Below are 21,084 nucleotides of genomic sequence, written 5' to 3' on the forward strand. Positions count from 1 at the left end.
GTTTGGCTTAAAAATATCAAGATAACAAGAGAAGCAGCTTCTGCTGACCAACAGGCAGAAGATGAGTTCCCAAATGCCATTAAAATCATTGAGGAAAAAGAATATCTGGCTGAACAGGTTTTTAATGCAGAAGAGAGTGCCTTATTCTAGGGGGGGAAAAATGCCACATAGGACTTTTATTAGTAAGTAAGAGAAGCAAGTACCAGGATTTAAGGCAAGAAGAAATAGGCTAATTCTACCATTTTGTGTAAATGCAATTAAGTTTAGGACCAGCACTGCCCTTATCTGTAAAGCTGCTATAACCCCTGAGCCTTGAAGGGAAAAGATAAACACCAATTGCCAGGCTTTTGGTTTTACAACAAGAAAGCCTGGACAACAAGAACACTTTTTTTGGATTGGTTCAATTTATGCTTTGTCCCTGATGTCAGGAAGTACCTTATCAGTAAAGGATTGTTTTTAAAGCTCTTTTGATACTGGACAATGCCCTCCACCTCGCAGAACACCATGAGTTCAACACAGAAGATATCAAATTGGTCTACTTACCCTCAAACACAATGTCTCTAATTCAGCCTCTAGGTCTGGGTCATATGGACCTTTAAGGCTCATTATATACATCACCCTACGGAAAAGATTTGCCAATGCTATGGAAGAAAAACCCAATACAGAGATCATCATGACAGTCTGGAAGACACATACCATTGAAGACGCCATTGTTGTTATGGAAAAAGCTGTGAAAGCCATCAAGCCCAAAGCAGTAAATTCCTGCTGGAGAAAACTGTTTCCAGATGTTGTAAAGACTTCACAGGATTTACAAGAGAGTCAATCAAGGAAATAAGAGATTGTAGATATGACCAAAAAAGGTTAGGAGTGAAGGGTTGCAAGATACGGATTTTAGAGAAATTCAACAGCTAATAGACACCACACTAGAGGAATTAATTAAAAACAACTTGATGGAGATGAGTGCTTCCAGACCACTGTCAGAAAATGAGGAAGAACACATAGAAGAAGCGGTGCCAAAAAGCAAATTGACATCAGATAATCTGGCAGAAGAGTTCTGATTATTCAAGACTGCTTTTGACTTCAGTGTCCATATCATAGAAAGGTCCATTTTGCAACACGGACCCTTAAAACTAAAGCAAACCAGTGAAAGAGGACTGGAACCATATAGAAATATTTTTAGAAAAATGAAAAAGTAAAAATGTCAAATGGGAGTTCCAATGTATTTCTGTAACATTACACCAAGTGTGCCTGCCCCTCCTGTATCCCTTCCACCTCCTCTACCTCTTTTGCCTCTGCCAGGCAAGACAGCAAGACCAGCCCTTCCTCTTCCTCCTCCTCCTCAGCCTACTCAGCGTGAAGATGATTTATGATAATTTGTGATGAAGATATTTATGATGATCCACTCCCACTTAATAAATAATTTTTCTTACTTATGATTTTCTTCATAACATTTTCCTTTCTCTAGCATTCTTTATTGTAAGAATATAATATATAATATATATAACATATAAAATATGTGTTAATCCACTTAATATTATCAGTGAGGTTTCTGGTCAACAGTAGGCTATTAGTAGTTAAGTTTTGGGGGAGTCAAAACTTATATGTGAATTTTTGACTGCATGAAGGGTCAGCACCCCTAAACGCCACATTGTTTAAGGGTCAGCTATTCTATACAAATTTTCAAGACTGCAATACACAATTTTAAAACAGCATAAAACTCACTAAAAATTCAAACATGAAGACCATTCAAAACAGAAAGATAACTTTTGGAATGACATCTAGACAAGATGTTGAATATTTGTTAACTTATCCTTTAAATAATTATTTTGGCAAAAACAGCTCATTCAGGTATTTTGTGTAAAGCGATGAATCACAGTTGTCCAAATAGATATCCCTTTGTGCCAAGAATTTCAATTTACCAACTCTAAATTTAACATTAGATGTAACATATAGAGAAAGAAGTCAAGAGAAACAGTTACACAGAAAACAAATTAGACATTATAAGACAGTATTCTGAATGGAAAGAATTGATGAAACACAACTATGTGATTTACATGTGTTTACACATGTTATTTTACTAACCTATAAGATGTGTATCATTACTATCATTTTACAAATGAGGAAACTTAAAAAATAACACATAAAAGCATAATGAGAAAGACTATTAAGAATGTAAGAAGTGCTGATTAAAACTTATTTGATTACCATTTTTTTCTGAGCTATACAATTAAAGCAGAAACCTAGAAATGACCCGGAACAGAGAAATACTATGACTAAGCATTGAGGAAAGAAAAAAAACAGTATGTCCAATTCAGAAAAGTGGGGATTTTTTATAACTAGAACAGGGGGAAATGAGGTATATTATCTGAGTTTTTAAATGATGAAAATACATTGATTTAGCAAATATTTATTAGCCACCTATTAAATACATGCCACTAAAGAGGAATAAAACAGCATTCCTGTCACTAAGAAACACATCACTTTTGTAGTGGAAGTCAGGAGGATAAGAGAGATATACAAATAATATGGGACAGAGATAGTTTGCAAAAAGTTCATAAGATCTCTATCAGTCAATATGTCATAAACTACAGAAAAAACATGAAAGAATGAACAAAGAAACAGGAAAGCTAGATATGGCTAAACTTGAACATTGTCAATTGAACATACTACTTCCTTGAAAATCCTACAAATAATGAAAGAAAAGTGACCCCAGTTGTTGGCCACGTCTATCCTCTGTCCCATATCTATAACACTATGTCAAGGTGGAGAGGTCTTTTCCAAAGTATCTCTTGCAAGAACTTCAGTCAGATGGTCAGTGAAGTCATTTCCATTGAAACCCTGGATGGTCAAAGGAATCAGTTCCATAGTTATCAGAAACAGAAACAGAATTTCCTGACAATGAGGGGAAATCCAAGATGAAGAAGCAAGCGGTTGCTTTCAAGCTTGGCCATCCTTTAGGTTCCCTCAAGAACTCTAATCTTAATTAAGTGGTATCCATTCATTCCCTTGTTCACTCACTGACTCACTGACTAATATATTAATATACTGAATGCTGTCTATGTGCCAAGCACAAAATGAGGACCAGTGAGTAAATGTAGTAAGGAGCAGACGACTATGTAATATGAAGAAGACACTGTGCAACAATTAGAAATATTTACCTCAAATATAACTTAACTCAGTGAAATTATGAGCTCCTTTTTTCCAGAAGTCCTGGAGCAAAAGGAGGTGAGAAGTGAACATTTGCCAGAGTTTGGACTGGATAAACTTGAGGTCCACTCTAGCTCCAGTTTTATAGACAACAATTTTTCTCAGGTCCTATTCGTGGAGGTGGATGATTAGTCCCTAAGTCTTAGAAGAAATGCCAAAAAAAAAAAAAAAATCATGATTATGCCTGTGCTATTATTTAAATAATTTCAATGTACATTTAGCACCCCAAAATAAATAAATAGATGGTTTCCATCCAAAAGACTTACAAAATAAATTCAAAGCGTTCATGTTATTCAAAAGGAAAGTGAATGGTTTTTTACATTTAAAATGTTCAGATAGGAAGATATTTACCTTTTATCCAAACCTGTATCCTCTCTAAATGAAATTATTGTTGCCTTCAAGTAAATTTCCCTAATAACTGGAATCTATGGTATTGACTCAAAGGATTTCAGGAATTTCATAAATAAAGCAATTTCTAAGTATGAGAAGCAAAAAATTTATAGAAGACTCACATTATACTATTTTTTAAAATTAGTATAGCATTACTACTTTTTAATAACAATGAAGGTAAATAAAATGTCTTTTAAACCATATATTAAACAAATAGCATGTAAAAAAACTTATGAAATTATAAAATCAGAAAACTATTTTCTTCACCCTGACAAAAAATAAAACTAAAATAATTATAACCCAGATATCTAATAGAAAAACATTTTAGTAATTCTTCTCTGATTATAAAAATAATATATCAAACAAAACAACCAATATTAATATTTTGTCTTTCATTTTTCTATGCATATATATGTGTGTAATTGAGACATATAAACACATATATTTTGGATTAAAGTGAAATTATATTGTTTTATATTTTGCATTCTCCATATAAGATTATAATGTATGCCTTTTTGTATTCATTACAATTCTTCAAAAATGACATTTTTGATGCCTATATAGCCTTGTTTCTTTTGGAAACAGCATGTCATATTTAAGCAAGCTCTATTGTTATCCATTTCGATTCTTTTACATTTTTTACTATTATTATGAACATAAGTTTCTGTGTTTCTGATTCTTTCCTTTATACAAGGTTCTAGAAGTGGAATTACTAGGTCAAAGGGTCTGAATATTTTCTAGGAATATTCTCTATTTTTTCTTTATGCTATTCATTCATAATTTTTAAAAAATATCTATTATCTACCATGGACTGGGGACTGTGCCAGATGTTAGAGATACAGTGGTGAAAAGAGAGACTCAGGTCCTACTTCACAGAGACTAAAGAATCTAAATGATGATACAAACAACCCAAGTATTATAGTAGAGAAGTATAGGGGGCCTGCCGTGTGGAGGATGGACAAGACAGGAAAAGTACCTGAGTATCTGAGATCTGGGAGTCAGACAGCCTTCCTAAACAATCTATCATCTCACTTGATAACATAAGTGATGTGCAGAAGCTAGCAAGAAATATATGGGATGAGAGGAGGCAGTTTCAAGTATACCCAGAAACATATGGGATGAGAGGAGACAGTTTCAACTATAGCCAGAAATATATGGGATGAGAGGAGGCAGTTTCAAGTAGACACAGTGGCATAAGCAAAAGTTCTCCTATTGCAACAAGTGGAGGAGGTCAAGTATGATTAAAGAGAAAGTATGTGCATGGCAGGCTGGGGAAGAACGGTATGAGAAGGCAAGAGATGAGACTGGAACTAAAGAAGTCAAGATAATTTCTACCTTTGTTAAGCCATAATAAAGAATTTGAGCTCTATCCTCAAGGTATTGGAAATTTTAGGAAATGGAGTGACAGTATAGAAGGCAGAAAGACCATTAGGAAGGGGGTGAGAACTGAAGTAATGCAAAATTAACAAAATTATCATATTTGCCAAGGTTACTGGATTGACAGAGAACAGAATAAATTTAACCACATAGCACATCTTGAGTTTGCCTGAGCATTTCTGAGCTAGATAGACTGAATATCAGGTAATGTGAATTCTGGAGCCAGGGTGTCCAGTTTCAAATCTCAGCTCTACCACTTTCTCATGTTGTAAAGTGAGACCTAAGAACACATTAGTAACTCACCTCATAGGGTTATCGTGAATATTATTAAAAGAGTGAGTACATGTACAGCACTAGAATGGTACCTAGGATATAATTAGAGATCTATATGCTTATTAGTATTGTTTCACAAGAAAACTCATGCACTTATATTTATCACACTGTATATCTTCAAATATGGCTTTCACTGAAGGGTATAGCAAAGTAGTTCCCAAGGTATTTTCCATGGAAATAGGGTTTCATGATCACGTAAGCTTGAACAACACTGGATTAAATAAAATTAAACAGGTTTCTTTCCTGCAGAACTTCTCCAAACCTTTAACATGCCAAAATCAATTGTGAGAAACAAAATTAGAAAATATTAAAACTCAAAGTAGAAAATGAATATCCATGAGTCCATACTGATATAAATAAATAATTGAGTACATAAATAAATGGGGAAGAAGAGAAAACTCTTTCATGCAGAAGAATTCCAAATAATTTAGGTAGATACCCCTCCTTAAGGAAATGGAACATAATTCTCCACTCCTTAAGTATGGGCTATATGTAGCGACTTACTTCCAAAGAGTACAGTATGGAACGAGGGAAAAAGAGTAACATTACAGTGAAGAAGGCTCACAAATACTACCTCAGTCAGATGATCAAGGTCAACATCAACAGCGATAAATCATGCTAATAGTATGTACCCTGATATGATGTGATAAATGTAAATGGCATTTTACATCTGTGATCTTCCTCCAAAAAACCCACAATCCCAATCTAATTATGAGACAACATCAGATAAATTCCAAGAGAGGGATATTCTACAAAATACCTGAACAGTACTTCTCAAAACTGCCAAAGTCATCAAAAACAAGGAAAGTCTGAGAAACTGTCATAGCCAAGAAGAGCCTAAGGAGACATGACAACCAAATGTAATGTGGTGTCCTGGATGGGATCCTGAGTCAGAACAAGGACATTAGGTTGCAACTAAGGAAGTCTAAATAAAATACGGACTTTAGTTCATAATAATGTATCAACCAATATGGCTCATTAATTATAACAAATGTACCATACTAATGTTAAGATGTTAATAATAAGGGAAACTGGGTATGAGATCTATGAGAACTCTCTGTGCTAACTTCTCAAAACTCTTCTAAAACATAGTCTAGTAAAAATAGTAAAACAAATTGTGATTCATCAAGAGGAAAGCAGTGTTCCTCAATTTGCAGACTTACTTGCCCAAGGAACCCTTTTTTGTGGAGCATATCTCAAGGTTAGTATTTGGCAGAAAACATTCTTGGAAATGCTGATGCAGAATAAGAAGCTTCATAACCTCATGAGCCCAGAAAATTAAGTACTAGAGTAGCTTGCCAGAAACTGCAGGAAGCTGATTTATAACCCAACTCTGAAGACACGATCAAGAGCTAAGTGAAGTTAAAGTAATTCATAAAACTTTAATCGAAAAAAAAAATGAATTGAATTTTTTCAGGGTACAATTCAAAATATTTTCTGCCCATGTTTTACTGAATACAAAGTGAAAAGAAACACTAACTGGATTTTTAAAGCTTCATTTTTGTTAAAAGGGGCAAAGAAGAACCTGGTAAGAAACCACTTGTATATTACTCCTTCCCAGTGCGCGGACGAAACTTCCTAGTTACTTTCCGCTAGTCACACAGCACTTTTTACTTTGTATTACATCTAGTGTCCAAGTCTTATTTCAATTACTAAACCTTGCAATTACTTGAAGGCAGAATCTGTATCTAACTTATTTCTGAATTTCTGCAGCACAGAATCTTCTACTGAGTAGGTATTCAGTAAATATCCTTAAACTATTGTAATAACTGGGAAAAGAGATGGCTAACTCGTTTACTATCAATCCAACATAAAGTTACTAAGCTTCTGCTACATAAAGGCCAGTGTACTAGATGCAGCAGTTATGTAAAAATATTTTTAAACTGTTACTTCTTTCAAGAGGCATATAATAAAATGTCAGAAAGATGTATACAGAAATTACTATAACAGGTCGGGCCCAGTGGCTCAGGCCTGTAATCCCAGCACTTTGGGAGGCTGAGGCGGGTGGATCACTTGAGGTCAGGAGTTTGAGACCAGCCTGGCCAACATGCTGAGACCCATCTCTACTAAAGATATAAAAATGTTTGCACATTAATTTTGTATCCTGAGACTTTGCTGAAGTTGCTTATCAGTTTAAGGAGATTTTGGGCTGAGATGATGGGGTTTTCTAAATATACAATCATGTCATCTGCAAACAGGGACAATTTGACTTCTTCTTTTCCTAACTGAATACCCTTGATTTCTTTATCTTGCCTGATTGCCCTAGCCAGAACTTCCAACACTATGTTGAATAGGAGTGGTGAGAGAGGGCATCCCTGTCTTGTGCCAGTTTTCAAAGGGAATGCTTCCAGTTTTTGCCCATTCAGTATGATATTGGCTGTGGATTTGTCATAAATAGCTCTTACTATTTTGAGACACGTTCCATCAATACCGAATTTATTGGCGTTTTTAGCATGAAGAGACTGTTGAATTTGTCAAAAGGCCTTTTCTGCATCTATTGAGATAATCATGTGGTTTTGTCTTTGGTTTTGTTTATATGCTAGATTATGTTTATTATTGATTTAGCATTATGTTGAACCAGCCTTGCATCAGGGATGCAGCTCATGATCATGGCTTTTTCATGTGATGCTGGATTCAGTTTGCCAGTATTTTATTGAGGATTTTTGCATCGATGTTCATCAGGGATATTAGTCTAAAATTCTCTCTTTTTGTCATGTCTCTGCCAGGCTTTGGTATCAGGATGATGTTGGCCTCATAAAATGAGTTAGGGAGGATTCCCTCTTTTTCTATTGGAATAGTTTCAGAAGGAATGGTACCAGCTCCTCATACCTCTAGTAGTAAAATTCAGCTGTGAATCCATCTGGTCCTGGACTTTTTTTGGTTGGTAGGCTATTAATTATTGCCTCAATTTCAGAGCCTGCTAGCATTCTTATACACCAGTAACAGACAAACAGAGAGCAAATCATGAATGAACTTCCATTCACAATTGCTTCAAGAGAATAAAATGTAGGAATCCAACTTACAAGGGATGTAAGGACCTCTTCAAGAACTGCAAACCACTGCTCAGTGAAATAAAAGAGGACATAAACAAATGGAAGAACATACCATGCTCATGGATAGGAAGAATCAATATCATGAAAGTGGCCATACTGCCCAAGATAATTTATAGATTCAATGCCATCCCCATCAAGCTACCAATGAGTTTCTTCACAGAATTGGAAAAAACTCCTTTAAAGTTCATATGGAACCAAAAAAGAGCTCACATTGCCAAGGCAATCCTAAGTCAAAAGAACAAAGCTGGAGGCATCACGCTACCTGACTTCAAACTATACTACAAGGTTACAGTCATCAAAACAGCATGGTACTGGTGCCAAAACAGAGATATAGACCAGTGGAACAGAACAGAGCCCTCAGAAATAATACCACACATATACAGCCATCTGATCTTTGACAAACCTGAGAAAAACAAAGAAATGGGGAAAGGATTCCCTATTAATAAATAGTGCTGAAGTGGCTGTAGCCAAGTAAGCTGAAACTGGATCTTTCCTTACTCCTTATCACAGTGAATTCAAGATGGATTAGAACTTAAATGTTAGACCTAATACCATAAAACCCTAGAAACCTAGGAAATACCATTCAGGACATAGGCATGGGCAAGGACTTCATGTCTAAAAACACCAAAAACAAGAACAACAAAAGCCAAAATTGACAAATGGGATCTAATTAAACTAAAAGAGCTTCTGCACAGCAGCAAAGAAACTACCATCAGAGTGAACAGGCAGCTGGAATGGGAGAAAAATTTTGCAAATACTACACTCATCGACAAAAGGGCTAATATCCAAAACCTACAAAAGACTCAAACAAATTTACAAGAAAAAAAACAAACAACCCCATCAAAAAGTGGGCAAAGGATATGAACAGACATTTCTCAAAAGAAGACAGGCATACAGCCTACAGACACATGAAAAAATGCTCGACATCACCGGCCATCAGAGAAATGCAAATCAAAACCACAATGAGATACCATCTCACACCAGTTAGAATGGCAATCATTAAAAAGTCAGGAAACAACAGGTGCTGGAGAGGATGTGAAGAAATAGGAACACTTTTACACTGTTGGTGGGATTGTAAACTAGTTCAACCATTATGGAAAACAGTATGACAATTCCTCACGGATCTAGAACTAGAAGTACCATATGACCCAGCCATCCCATTACTGGGTATATACCCAAAGGATTATAAGTCATGCTGCTATAAAGACACATGCACACGTATGTTCATTGCGGCACTATTCACAGTAGCAAAGACTTGGAATCCAACCAAATGTCCATCAGTGACAGACTGGATTAAGAAAATGTGGCACATATACACCATGGAATACTATGCAGCCATTAAAAAGGATGAGTTTGTGTCCTTTGTAGGGACATGGATGCAGCTGGAAACCATCATTCTCAGCAAACTATCTCAAGAACAGAAAACCAAACACCGCATGTTCTCACTCATAGGTGGGAACTGAACAATGAGATCACTTGGACTCGGGAAGGGGAACATCACACGTCGGGGCCTATTATGGGGAGGGGGGAGCGGGGAGGGATTGCATTGGGAGTTATACCTGATGTAAATGACGAGTTGATGGGTGCTGACGAGTTGATGGGTGCAGCACACCAACATGGCACAAGTATACATATGTAACAAACCTGCACGTTATGCACATGTACCCTAGAACTTAAAGTATAATCATAAAAATAAAAATAAATAAATAAAGATATAAAAATTGGCTGGGCATGGTGGTGGGCGCCTGTAATCCCAGCTACTCAGGCGGCTGAGGCATGAGAATAGCTTGAACCTGGGAGGCAGAGGTTGCAGTGAGCTGAGATCATACCACTGCACTCCAGCCTGAGCGATAAAGCAAGACTCAGTCTCAAAAAATAAAAAAAAGCAATTACTACAATAAATTGCAATTTGTGCTAAGGGCTATAAAACAACAGGGAGCTATTCAACAGAGTTCAAGAGAGCGATCCCTTTCAACAGGAGTAATCAATAATAACATCAGAGAAGAGATGTCATCTGAGCTGACCCTCACAAAATAGATAGGATTTTCGTAACACAAAACAGGCAGAAAGGGCTTTCCAGGACAGGAAAACAAAATACAAAAAAGTGTTAATGATGCAAGAGGGAAAGGCAAAATGATTCACTTGGACAGGCACATAGGACAGTCATAAGACAGCAGAGACTGACAAAGTAGAAGGGGAAGGCTGGGGACAGATAGTAAAAATTCTTAAATGCTGGGTTCTGGAATAGGAACTTCATTTTTTGAGCAAGTGGGAATAATCACTGAAGGTTTTTTAAAAGGCAGTGAGCTATAAGGGTTCGTCTGCTTATAATTAAATTTAATAGTATTGAGAATATATAAGGAGATTGGGAGAGATCGATTGAAAGTTGGGAGGTATAAAAATAAGGTAGTATGTGAATTAAAGCACAATGTCTAAAATAAAGTAAACAATAAAAGGCAACATTATCAGCATTATCACCATCATCATCATTATTGTGACTACTATGGTAACAGCCTTGGTAATGAACAGAAAGAGGAGACTGTAAGACTATGGGAAGAAATAATATTTAGCATTTGATCACTAGTAACAAAAATAGGAAGCTGAGGAAGAGATGGTCATTTTTAAAAGAACATAAACATTTTAGACATGCTAAGTTTGATCTCACAGAAAAAAAATGTGCAGCAGACAGTTGATCTTAGAGGACTGGAGCAAAAAGAGATGTGGCAACAAAAAAGAAGGAAGCTGTGAAGCTTGAATGAGATAACCTGAATATTCTTTATAAAATATAAGTGAGAAATGCTTAAAATGAGTGGGACAGAGGTTGAATTAGGGGCCACACAAGCATGGAAAAGTTTTAGAACAACCTAAATGGAAGACAGACAATGAATAACAAATATAATCTTAGACAGCAAAAAGAATCCACTGGAAGTTAAATAAATGAATTGAGACTAGATAATGGTTAACACAGAAATTACATGATTTTCTCTTGAAGTGGTCAAAAGTTTGGGAGAAGAGAGAAAGTAAACAGTAAAAGTGGCCTTAGACTAAGGAGTAGAATGGCAGACAGAACAGAAGTCTGATGGGGAAGAGATTATGAAATGCAAGGAAGAACATGATGCAATACATGACATGTGATCCAGACTAGGTAGCTTTCATGGAAAGAAGAGAGAATTGCTCCCCAAAATAGGGGGCTAAACAACTAAATGTCTCAAAAAGAACAAATATAGAAAGACAGGTAGACACTTACTGATAGGGGAGGTAATCAGTATGGCCATAGTTAAAGACAGCAAACCTCATCAAAAGTGTTCTGTGGGCTGGGTACTATGCTAGATGCTGAGGATAAAAAGCACAATCCCTGCTCTTGAAGAATGAATAATTTAGTGCAGGGATTGGCAAACCTTGTATGAAAGGGAAGGCAGTAAATATTTTAGGCTTTGCAGTCCATGGGTCTCTGTTGCAACTAAGCAGCAACAACCAATATGCAAATGAATGAACATGACTATTTTCAAATAAAACATATCTTAGGGATTCATATAGTTTTCATGTGTCACAAGATTATCTTTATTTTGATTTTTCAACCACTTAAAAATGTAAAAAGTAAAAATAAAATTCCTTGTTTGCCAGCCCTATAAAAATAGATGGCAGGTTGTATTTGGCCCAGGGGCTGTAGTTTGCAGATCCCTGATGTAAGTGGGAAAGTCCGGAAAGAAAAGAGAGGAGTATCATACATGTACCTATCACTCACATATATTCTTAACAACTAGCAGTAAGCTCTGAGAGTGGACTTATTATTTACCTCTCTCTATCTCTTCTTTTCAGTCATGATTAAAAAAAAAAAAATCTTTGTGTTTTGTTTCTTACACCTAGTATGTTAAAACTGATACTTTCTCATTACTGTTTAGAAATTTTCAATTTCACTAAAAAATATTCAGGCCCAATCTTAGTTTTATTTTCTTGAGTTTAAATCTTTATAACAAAAAACCACACACTTCTTTCACATATGTATGACTTATTATGCTTTATGACAAATTGATGAATAAACATTAACTGATTTCCAGCCGTAAAAGATACCACCTAGAGACAGAAATATATACTTCCTCAACTATCTCCAAGGTTTTTATTTCTATTGCTTCTTTTCACCATCTAATTTTGATGATTTTTTAAATAAAAATAAAAGTTGAAAAATAAAAATCTGCCTAATTTCCACTGTTGTAGAATGTGATGACTCTGCAGAAAATTTTCAAGAGCAGAAGAACCATGATGATAACTGTGGAAGTTGAGTGATGGGTTCGTGGGAGTTCTTTAAGGTACCTTTGAAATATTTCATACCAAAAAAGGTTTTAAAAATCCATCTCTGAGGCTATGCTGGAGAATGAAGTTTGACTGACTGTGGTGCTCATTACGTGTCTCGGCAGTGGCAGTCACAGAGTCCTACTCAAACAGCACTGTGAGGAAGGCTTACGGACAGGACTGGGTTGAGGGGAGGTGAGTGAGGCTGTGCTGAGATGAAGGACAGTTAAAAAAGCTAGGGGCATGTGCTAGAACCTCTTGAGTTTCCATTTTAACAACTATTCATAGTTTTTATGCTTAAATTATTTTGTTATTTTATTCCTAGTTTTTTGCCAACCCATTTTGATAGCAGGTTTATCAGAGTTCTATAACAGCATACAATTAATAGATGACAGCCTACTGTGAGAACAAATATATTTTAAATACACTATCAATAACACTGGCTTCAAAGACCTAAATTTTAAGGAAAGAGGGTGTCAGTTCATTCACATTTCATTCCTTTAATATCACAGGCCATGATTGCCACATTACACTTGTATCATATTTTAAATTGCAGGCCAGCATGGTAGATTATTTTTCCCCTTCTACCCCATTTTTTCCAGGGTTGCCATAGTTAAATAGGTATGATCCTTGGTTACTGAAAATAAAATGGAAGAATATACAAATACCATTAACATCAATTTAGTGGTTCTTACTCAGTATTTCATAACTAATAATACATACTCCTGACATCAAGAATGATCTTTGGTTCTGTATTACATAACTTGGCATGAAAAACCAACCTGTGCTTTCCTCATGTATACCAAAGGTTCTTTAAGATGTTCAGGAGGTGCAGCAGGATGACTAGGTAAAGGAAACCTAGGAGCAAAAAGAGGCAGCTAAATATCACACATTACTCTCTTGGTTAGATATTACTTACCTCTGTAGTCCATGTTATAAACGGTTTTCCCAGTAACATTTCATTTTATATTCAAAATGTATTGTTTTTATTAAGAAAATAGGTTGATTTAGTCAACAAATACTTGGGCCGCTCTAGGTACTAAGTATAAGGTGGTGATTGAGATAACATTCTCTGTTCTCATGGACATAACATTCTCATGAAGAAAGCCAATAATTACAAACACATACAAATAAAATAATATCAGATTGTAATAAGTGCCGTGAGAAAATGAAAGCAGGGTAATAAGATACAATAAATTTGGAGGTCAGTGAAGTCCCCTTAGGGGATTTTATATTTAAACCAAGACATGAGTGTGAAGGAGCCAACCATGCAAAGATCTGGGGGAAGAATATTCCAAGCAGAGGGATGGCAAGCGCAAGAATTCTGAGGAGGTAATGCATGAAATGTTTAAGGATCAGAAAAAGTCGGGATCACTGGAACATAATGACTGAAGTGCAGAGTGGTATGAAATCACAGATAGAAAAGGCAGTAGGAAGACATAATGGTTCAACGTTTATTTGGAGATTCCAATCCATTTCACAACGATATATAACTCCTCTTGAAATTAGTCATCAGACTTGTACCTACAGCAAAACAGTCATGTTCCAATAATCAAGAACCGCAGAGCTGAATTCTCAAGAAATTCCTGGTCCAAAGTGGAACAAAAGCATGTAAAAGGTTAATAATATTTGAAACCACTTGCATCTGTCCTGGAGCCTACATGTAAAAGGCTAAACTGTGCATAGAAACATTGCTGGAATAGGGAAAGGCAACCTATCCCACCTAATCTATAAGGCAGTTTCACAAATTGATTGTTTCTGGCAAATTATTTTTCCAATAAAATCTACATTTCAGGTACCTTCCCATTCACAAATGAAAAAAAAGTTAAGTCTCTAGATACCTTGATATTTCTTGTGTTATATGTAAGATAGTTTAAAAACTATCTCACATTGTCCAATACACCATTTGCTTCCACTTTTAATGGTAATTATGTCTAAATTTAATAAAGCTTAGAAATTTAGGATTAAAATTTGAGAGAATTTACTGATGATCTTAATAGTTATTTAATGATCAAAGAAATGTATCCAAAATACAGATAACGAGACAACTTGAAAGTCATTCTTATTAAGACCAAAATCAAGTTAGATATTTATTTTTTCAGAAACATTTAATGACAACCTACTCAATGTAAAAAAGAGACAGAAGTGAACAAAACTGGCTAAAATATCTGCCCTTATGGAGCTTACATTTAGTAATATGCAGAGATAAGGATTGCCAGGTAGGAAAAATGCACAGAAACTTATACAGCACACTTCACTCTATTTTTTTCTTGTCCGCCAAGTCTCCCTAAATACTTAAATGTTCTACCCACTGACAGTAAACTATTTTAGGCAACCATTATTCCTCGCCTACATTTATCCAGCAGGTTCCTAAGTGCTTCCAGACTATTTTCAATCTATTCACCAGTTTGCCTGGATGTTGGCCAGAAGTGATGTCTTCCTTATTCACCAGTAATTGTAATTCCAGCATCTAGCATAATGCCTGGTACATAGTAGATAACCAATATATTGTTGAATGGATAAAATGCAAATTTGATCATATTACTACTTTACTTACAATTTTAAATGGCACCCAAATGCTTTTAGGATCCAGTCTACAAAGTCTGAAGAGGCACAATCCTTTTTATAAATCTAGACTCGTCCTTAGCCATGCTCCCTTCACCTGCTACCACCCAACCATACAAACTTTTGAACATTTGCACCACACTCTTTTCCACTTCTAAATCTCTTAGCCTGCAATTCCCTTCTGCCTGAAGTGCTTTTCTTCTCTACTCTTTCCCCTGACAAACTCTAGCTTAGTTTTCTGATCTCAGCGTGGATATTGCTTCCTTTGGCAAGCCACCATGGCAACCCCAAATCTAAGTTAAATGCCAGCCTTATGTGTTCCTTGTATTTCCCCAATCATTGCACTTATTTTACTGCACTGTAAATGCCTCTTTAAAGTCTTTATGCCCAACTGAGATGTAAGTTCCGGGAGACAAAGACTGTCTAGGCTGTTTATTATCAACAGCACCTGGCTCTGTGCACAATAGCAAACATACAGTAGCATTTCAAACTAAGAGGGCAAAGAAGAACTGTATGTTTAGGACGTTTCAGAGGTACCCAGGTCTACTGCTTGAGCACTCTCCCAGTGAAAGTCATGAATGTGTATGAAGACTTATCCAAATTTGTGGTCTAGTGTAAGGTATCCCTTATCTAACATCCTTCCATTTTAGGCCCACTACTGTTTGACACTTGTAACTCTGTAAGGTATGGTAGACTTTTGCATGTATCTACTATAACAGCAAACTATACGATATGTTTTTATAACATGCACATATAGAATAACATTTTTAAGGTTTATTTACTTCTTTATGTTCTTTAAGGGAAAAATAATAGGTCATCTAATTTTTTTATAAACTGCTCTGTACAAAGTACAATGAAGACTAAAACACAGAAATAAATTGATCTATTTTTCATTTTGCATGTAAAGATTGTCTTAAATATAGTAAGGCTAAGACTAATAATTGCACTGTTTCCTCAATTCAACAAATATTTGTCAAGTATTAGCATTAGTAGGTGGCTCAATAACTATTTGCTGACTCAATGTCATTTATTTGATACTATAGGAAATATGAAAGAAATGTAAGACACAATTTTTGTTCCAGAACATTTTAAATCCAGTTAAGAGATAAGACATAGACCTATGTGAGACGTAGTAAAATGCGTGGGCTTTGGAATCATATAGTTGGAGGTTAAGCCCTAGCACTTCCATTTGTTAGCTATATGATGTTCAACAAGTTACTTAAGTGGTCTGCCATGGTTTGAATGTTTGTCCTTTCCAAAACTCATGTTAAAATTTGTGATTGTAACAGTATTCAGAGGTGGGATCTTTCAGAGGTGATTAGGCCATGAGCTTCACCGACATGGGTGGGACTGGTGCCATTATAAAAGGGTGGGTTAAACCCCCTCTTGCCCTCTCACCTTCTGCCATGGGATGATGCAGCAAGAAGGCTCTCACCAGATGCTGGCACCTTGATATTGGACTTCCCAGCCTCCAGAACTGTGAGCCAATAAATTTCTATTCATTATAAATTACCCAATCTCAGGTATTCTGTTATAGTATCACAAGACAGACTAAAACATGGTTTAAGCCTCAGTTTTCTCTTCTGCAAAACGGTGATCATAATAAATTTTACTTCATAGGGTTGTAGTGAAGATTATATTGAATAAGCCAATGCATGTAAAGTGTTGGCACAAAATAAGCATTCAATCACTGTAAATTATCATTCATATAATACTAAATAGTTATTAACACAATAACAAATATATAACTGTTTTAAATGAATGGAAAAGATAATTAAAGTATGCAATCTGAAATGGAGAGTGCTAACCTAGACTAGTTGAAAATTTCATGTAAATAACAGAATACAGAAAATTTTCTAGTATATTTGTCAAATAAGAAACTGACTAAAATCTTTGTAATGCTTACTAAAACAAGTAAAATGAAGCATACTGTTTTCAGGTATAGTCTGTATAGCTCGTGTGTTCTATACCTCTATTAGGCATAAGGATGTGTATTTTTTATCTCCCATTGTTTAATATTACCTAATGAATACTCATACTTTCCTTTTTGCTTTCCTTATTCATCCATCCAATGGTTGCTGCCAATGAAAAATGCAACAGAATACGCTAAGTCTTCTTTATTCTTTTGACTTATGTTATGGGAAATGTTTCTTTCCCACCCCTGATGTGCACTTCCATGTGAAAAGAGTTCCATTACTATAACATTCTTGGACTCTCTCTAAGGCTTAACTCAACACACCACAGAAGAGGTTTATGCCTTACTCAACTTTTAAATTTGAAAAGCATAAACTGAACATACTGCCCCTGATCCAATGCTATTTGACTGGAAGGTTAAATCTATTTAATTCTTGAGATCAGTTGAAAGACTAATTTTGCTCTCATACTAAGCTATGTCCTCCTACCTAGTCTTTATCAGTAATAAAAGTGTAATTTTGATATCCCATCTGCTTTTTTGTTTTATCTTGTTTCTTAATTTGTTCAGAACCCAAGCGAGGAATAAAAATAATATCACTGGACTCCTTTAAAAAATCCCAACGAGTTATTCAGAAAATATATACTTAAAGTTCTATTGCACAAAATGTCAACAATATGATAATGAATAAAACACAGTCCCTTCTATCAAGTAAAAGGGCAGTCTGTCACACAGAACAATTTTCAGTAATATTAGTAATATCACCTCAGATTGAGAATCCAGTGTTTGGAATTACACACAACAGGCACCTTTAGTACATATTATAAATTTAAAACCTTACTTGTCATGATAAATGTCTATTCCTGTGGTGACTGCCAAAGGTACTATAACAGTACTACTAAAGGTGTGGTCACAGTCAACTTCAATTATTAGATAGCACTTATATCTAACATTATTTAAGACTTCAAATCCAACTGGGAAGATGGATTTGAGCAAAGCAAAGAAGCAAATACTAATTTTTTAAAAAATTGTATCTAAAGCACATGCGCACAGGCGTTCATCTGAGTCTCTTCATTTTAGAAACAATTCTGGTAAGCTGCATTATGTCATTTCCCAGTTAAATGAACTGGAAAAGTCAAGTTGAAAATGGGAGTGTTAAACACTAGAGAAGGCTACAGACAGAAATACAGTGATAGCAGTAAAGGAAAAAAAAGCAGACATGGGAACTCTATTAGACTTGGGAACTCTATTAGACTATGAGCTCTATGAGGGCAGAAATTGTGTGTATTGTTCTACACTATATGCTCAGTGCTTAGTATGGTGCTACCACATGGTAGGTATTCAATAAATAACTGACAAGTAACAGAACATTGAAGAAACTACAAAAGCTAACATTCTGGATTTACATTTTAAAATGGCAAACAGTTCTATACACCTTAATAGACCCTGATGTTAAATATAAATAAACAAAAACACAGATGTTCTTAATAATGACACCAATCTTGCCAAAGAACAAAAAAGATAATCATGTTTAGAATGGACAGTTTATAAAGACACAAAAAAAGAACGTCAGTAAGCTTCGGTTATCTGAAATATTAACTTTAGAGAAACATCTTATTCCCTAATTCCACTGGATAAATGAATTGTTAATATAAAATAATGGGTGGGGCCAGATGCCGTATCTCATACCTGTAATCCCAGCACTTTGGGAGGCCGATGCAGGTGGATCACATGAGGTCAGGAGTTCGAGACTAGACTGGCCAACACGGTGAAACCCCATCTCTACTAAAAATACAAAAATTAGCCAGGTGTTGTGGCAGGGGTCTGTAATCCCAGCAACTTGGGAGGCTGAGGCACAAGAATCACTTGAACCCAGGAGGTGGAGGTTGCAGTTAAGCCAAGATCATTGCACTGCACTTCAGCCTGGGCGACACAGTGAGACTCCATCTCAAAAAGAAAGAAAATTAAAAAAATAAAATAGTGGGTGGTTAAAAAAAAACCGCACCTATTTCTTATTGTTTGTCAGGCAAGATGGTAGTAATTTTTAATTGTATTAACTTACTTGAAATGTTGTATAAATATTAATGATAATAATACAATAAGTATAACAATACTGGTTTTATTACTCACAAAGTAAATATAGCTAAACAAAACACTATTGCAAAATAGGTAGGAAAACTCACACACTCAGTTCGCTATAAACAGCATTCTGAAGTTTCTTCTCCCAACCTGTTTTTTAAAAAAAGAATAAAATATATGAACATACTAGTTTTTAAATAAACATACATCATAATTAAATTTATCTCAACAAAACTTTGGCATCATATTTATTTGTGAAAGAACTTTGTCAACTGCCAATCCCTATATAAAGTGTTATTAAAGATTATTTCCTATATACTTACTATATCCCTTGGCTAACACTGAGCAGCAAAGTCACCAACATGATATTTTAAAATAATATTATTGCACCATTTTATCAAGTTGGGAGGAACATTTCCTTTTTCACTATCAAAGTGCTCAATGAATGTCAAAATCTTCGGATGTTGTACTACTAAAGCTGTAAGGAATGTGCCAAGGGAACAGCAAAAAACAGCCACCTGATGAAGATAGATGACAAGTATCTAGTTATAATTAACTTGTCAGCAAAGTCCTGGACGACAGAGGCAGATTATTGTGAGATACCAATAGTCAGACCAGTTAGCTCAGCTTCTAACTATCCGGGACAACCACTTAACATCTCAGTTCCCATATGCAGATGCTGGACTAGGGAACCTCTCTCTCCTCTTGCTCTTTGAAAAGTTAGAATTTTCTTTTTATTTTCTGTGAAAGCATAAAAGGAAAAAAGTCACAACTGAAAAGTAAAATGAAAAATTATTTAACTAAGGAGATACTTAATACCTTAAGGATGTATTTATCCATCAGGATATTACCAGTAAGGCAAACAGTATTTAAAACAAACTAATGCAAAGGAGTCTTTCTCACAGAGTTCTTGAATTTTTGCACCATTTTGTTAAAATGTCTAATAGCTCTAATTCTCCCTAAATAGAAACCTATTTGGCCATAGTTTTCACAATTTTGAATGAGAAACTGGAAGGCTGGGGATAAAATATTATTTATTTTGCCTTGCAAGGGTATCCAAGGCACAGAATACAGTCATGGGTTCTTAGTTTCTGTTTGTGATTGGGCCAGTAAAGCTCTTTCCTCATCCCTCTTCTCTGCTTATCACTAGAGACAGAAACAAAAAACCATGCCTTCAGGCTGTTAAAAGCCTAAAACAAAACAAAACAGAATGACGACAACAAAGTAAGGTGGCTGTACAAGTTTGAGGGCTTAAAGAATTAGGAATAAATAAAACATTTTCTTATTTTGCCTTAAGTTATTAGGAAAAAATTACGAACCTGATATTTTAAAGAATTCCTTAATATCTTCTTTCAGTGATTCAAGTTTAATCTCAGGTCTCTGAAGACTGGCCTAATAATAATAATAATAATAATAAAGAAAGATAAGGAAGGAAAAGACATCCAAAGTAAATCATTTGAGTTGATATTTAGAACAAATGAAATGTTTAAAAAGGAGTGTCCAAAAATGTATAGTATTTGAAAAATCCTCTTGAAGATAGAGCTTAGAACTATCTAGAATAGCTTGTAAGAAAGAAGACTTTCTCACTAACTCTTAAAGGATCTGTGACAGTATACTAAAGTCTACTAAAATTATAAAAACTTGGAGATTATGAGTCCTTATCATCTTTATCTAGGGTCTCAAGTTGGAAAAATACTCAGATTTTATAAATTCATTGCCTTGATATTATATTAAATATATATGGCACCTGTACCTAATGACTGAAAAAAGTTGCATCCATGTAAATGGATCTTTGCATAGTGTCTTCCTCTTTGGATTGCTTTTCAATGTAAATGCATTGTGTATATTTGTAGAAAATACATAAAACTACTAGTTCAT

General features: G+C 35.3%; 1 protein-coding gene across 3 annotated transcripts in view; it reads right to left on the reverse strand.

Moving 5' to 3' along the window:
- TBC1D19 (TBC1 domain family member 19) overlaps nt 1–21,084 on the reverse strand; it is a 157,976-nt gene that overhangs the window by 113,105 nt on the left and 23,787 nt on the right. For all 3 annotated transcript variants that reach the window (XR_001902400.3, XM_017958626.3, XM_003898560.4), the window contains exons 2-4: nt 20,526–20,598; nt 19,311–19,356; nt 13,433–13,508 (exon numbers count right to left, since the gene is read on the reverse strand). Coding sequence is in view for 2 of the 3 variants with exons in the window: in XM_017958626.3 (XP_017814115.1) it covers nt 13,433–13,508; nt 19,311–19,356; nt 20,526–20,598 (195 nt within the window). In the remaining variant the exon portion in view is untranslated. The remainder of the gene's footprint in view (nt 1–13,432; nt 13,509–19,310; nt 19,357–20,525; nt 20,599–21,084) is intronic.

Source organism: Papio anubis, chromosome 3 (genome assembly GCF_008728515.1).
Source record: "Papio anubis isolate 15944 chromosome 3, Panubis1.0, whole genome shotgun sequence".
NCBI classification, from domain to species: Eukaryota; Metazoa; Chordata; class Mammalia; order Primates; family Cercopithecidae; genus Papio; species Papio anubis.